The sequence below is a fragment of the Sinocyclocheilus rhinocerous genome, unplaced genomic scaffold, assembly GCF_001515625.1.
Source record: "Sinocyclocheilus rhinocerous isolate Xijiao unplaced genomic scaffold, SAMN03320098_v1.1 scaffold2061, whole genome shotgun sequence".
Lineage (NCBI taxonomy): Eukaryota > Metazoa > Chordata > Actinopteri > Cypriniformes > Cyprinidae > Sinocyclocheilus > Sinocyclocheilus rhinocerous.
Window position 1 is genome coordinate 158294 of NW_015633531.1, and position 3202 is coordinate 161495.

A 3202-nucleotide genomic window follows, 5' to 3' on the forward strand; every position below is an offset into this window, starting at 1 on the left:
GAGACTTTCAGATAGACAATGCAATGATGTGCACTTGCTGTGAACTAATGGTTTTAAACAAAACGTGCAATGGTCATTGAGAGGGCTGGGCCAATAATAATGGTCTTGAATGACAGCAACACAGCCACACACACATTTTATGCCTTACCCATCTGGTGAATAGAGTAGCAGCTATCCTTCTTGTCTAAAAAGCAGTGCAAGATGCGATGATACTCTTTGGGCTGACGTTTCTCTGCATCCCATCTCCAATCTAGAACACACAGTGAAGCAGAGAACTTCAGAGGTGCAGCATGCAATACTAGAGGTTGAAATAGGTACTGCAGTCCAAATTCAAAATACTGGAGAGAATATTGGAGAGTTGTTTCTCCCGCCCCTCCTCCTCAGACTCGACACTCACACAGGTTGCCAGATTGAGGACACGAAACAGGAACCAGCACAATTAACAATGGAAGGCAACAAACACTGTAAGTTTCATTTCTATATCAACAATCACACTGGTCACCCTTCATACAGAAATACTGAGAATACAGTGTAGTATAGGAGGAGTAGTACAGTCGCAGCTATTCCACACATCCGTTATTGGTAAGAAGCTTCCACGTTTGCTTACCTCGACCAAGGTGCCTGCTGACCAAAGCCTGTGCGAGGATCATCTGTCCACAGCGGAGCATGCAGCCCCATCCCGCGTCTGATGAAGGGCCTGTTCCTCCTGCAAACCACAGACAAACACCCTTCTCAGCGCACTAAGCATCCTCTAATCAAGACTGAAGTCAGCTCCACTCCATTTAGCTAGACTAGTTTACTTGCCACTTACCTATGGGAGAAAACTTTTTCCTATATGTGAACCACAGTCGTGACCGCACATCCGAGAGCAGCTCCGATTTCTCTGGAAAATGATCGTTGCTAATAATCAGAAATGTTTCTTGAGCGGCAAATCAGCATAGCAGAATGATTTCATGTGAAGGAACATATGACACTGAAGACTGGAGTAACGATGCTGAAAATTCTGCTTTGCGTCACAGGAATAAATTACATTTTAAAATATATTAAGACAGAAAACAGTTATTTTAAATTGCAAAAATATTTCACAATATTACTATTTTTACTGTATTTTTAATCAACTAAATACAGCCTTGGTGAGCATAAGTGACTTAAAAAACATTACAAAATCGTCCGGTACGGTAGTGTATATCTGCCATTAAAACTTTTAATTTCACAAACTTGCTGGATCTGTTTGAGAAACATCTGTATTTGATTTGAAGTGAAGATTGTGTGTTGTCTCTACTGCAGCTGGTGGTACGCTGTTTGGGGTTTGACACGCGGGTCACCATTCTGGGTCACGTCCAGAGAGGAGGAACACCTTCTGCCTTTGACCGGATTTTGGTATGGTCCTGACTGAATAAATCACATATGATTGAATTGGGAAAAAACACTGACATGGTGTATTCAGTCTCTTCTCTTTTCCTCCGTAGGCGAGTCGTATGGGAGTGGAAGCCGTGTTGGCCCTGTTAGAAGCGTCTCCTGGTACTCCAGCATGTGTGGTGTCTCTGTGTGGGAACCAGGCTGTCAGGCTTCCTCTGATGGAGTGCGTTCAGATGGTGAGAAAGTAACTCAGCTAATGGCAGTCTTTTGGGTTTTAATGTTTATAGTGAAGCTTATTAAGTCTGGGAGCCTGGCCTAGTGGTTAGTTCACATGAGTTCTTGTTTCCTGTCATCTTTCCACATCTGTATCAGTAAGAGAGGTTAGAAGACCAGCCATAAATAAAGAAAAAAAGAAAAAAATATATGTACACATATTAAATTTCCATACGTGAAATATATTGCCTTATGAAGTAAAACATATAACACATTAGCAATTGGAACAATTTCATAAATCTAGCCCATGCAAATATTTATGTTTATGTATGTCTGATACACGTTTGGGTATATGTGTCATGTACATGTTTATCCATCCCAAAACCGGTCAACACGTTTATATCAAGTAAATATAAAAGATATGTGTGTATTTATAAAATGATGACAAAAATATACAGTGGTGGCCAAAATTATTAGAACACATGGCATATTTAAGAGGTTTCAGTTGTTTTTGTTGAATTGGCCATTACAATACCCATAAAACAAACTATTGCTGGAACTACCTGCGACAGAAGGAATCTGCTGGAACATTGAAAATTATGGACTGGCCCCCTTAAAGTCCGGACCTCAACCCCATCGAGCAAATTTGGGGCGAGTTGGAAAATAAACTGGACAGATCTATTGTACATTCAAAGGAAAGCATTTGGCTTGAGTTGCAGAAGGCATGGGATAACATTAGTGTTGAAGTTCTCAGGAAATATACTGACACTATGTCAGAGAGATGAGCTGCTGTATTTGCTCCAAAAAGTGGACATACCAAATATTAAAGTTAAAAGTGGATGAAAAAAATAGTACGACTCACTTCATCTGATATTTGTTGTGCTCAGAGCAACCATCTGCATGTTTCATCAACACTATGAAATGAAATCATGTTTTGGAGGCAAAAAAGGTCAATATTTTCAGATCTGTCAGGTGTTCTAACAATTTTGGCCAGCACTGTATATTTGTATAATTCAAAAAATGAGAGAATTCTCCCATGATGCAACTGTTTGACATTGTCAGAATGAGTGCGTGAGAAGTGTCTTTTAAGAGAGTTTACTTTCTCAAAGTCCACAGGGACATAAGTGCTCATAGTTGAAGAAACAGTGTTTCCTCTGACACCGTTCACATGAGACTCCTCGCTAATGCTAAATGAAGCACTATGCTAATGGGAATCTCCCCTGGCGTCTCTGCCACTTGTTTTAAACGTGACCGATAAATATTCAAACTCATTTTCCCAGCGCCATTAATTAAGCACAAGACCGTTTTGTTCTGCAGCAGGGAATAATTTGGGTTTGGTTCCAGTGAGAAGGTGCTGAAGGATGATGCATCATGTGACAGACAGGGGGCATCGCTCTGACAGCGTGATTGATGTCACACCTACTGCTTTTAAGAGACACACCTTAAAGGGGTCATATGACGTTGCTAAAAATAACATTATTTGGTGTATTTGGTGTAATGAAATGTGTTTATGCGGTTTAAGGTTCAAAAAACACATTATTTTCCACATACTGTACATTATTGTTTCTCCTCTATGCCCCGCCTTTCTGAAACGCGTCGATTTTTACAAAGCTCATCGTTCTAAAAAAGC

At 40.3% G+C, this 3202-nt stretch overlaps 2 protein-coding genes across 2 annotated transcripts in view; both read right to left on the reverse strand.

The window, feature by feature from the left end:
• The window catches only part of LOC107744224 (cysteine protease ATG4A-like), a 5793-nt gene extending 4597 nt beyond the window's left edge, over positions 1 to 1196 (reverse strand). Inside the window, exons 1-4 of the mRNA XM_016557751.1 lie at positions 1178 to 1196; positions 812 to 919; positions 608 to 706; positions 149 to 250 (exon numbers count right to left, since the gene is read on the reverse strand). Of these exons, the coding sequence (XP_016413237.1) occupies positions 149 to 250; positions 608 to 706; positions 812 to 919; positions 1178 to 1196 (328 nt within the window). The remainder of the gene's footprint in view (positions 1 to 148; positions 251 to 607; positions 707 to 811; positions 920 to 1177) is intronic.
• Positions 1 to 3202, reverse strand: part of LOC107744220 (plexin-B2-like) — a 125798-nt gene that overhangs the window by 79735 nt on the left and 42861 nt on the right. The window lies entirely within an intron of this gene.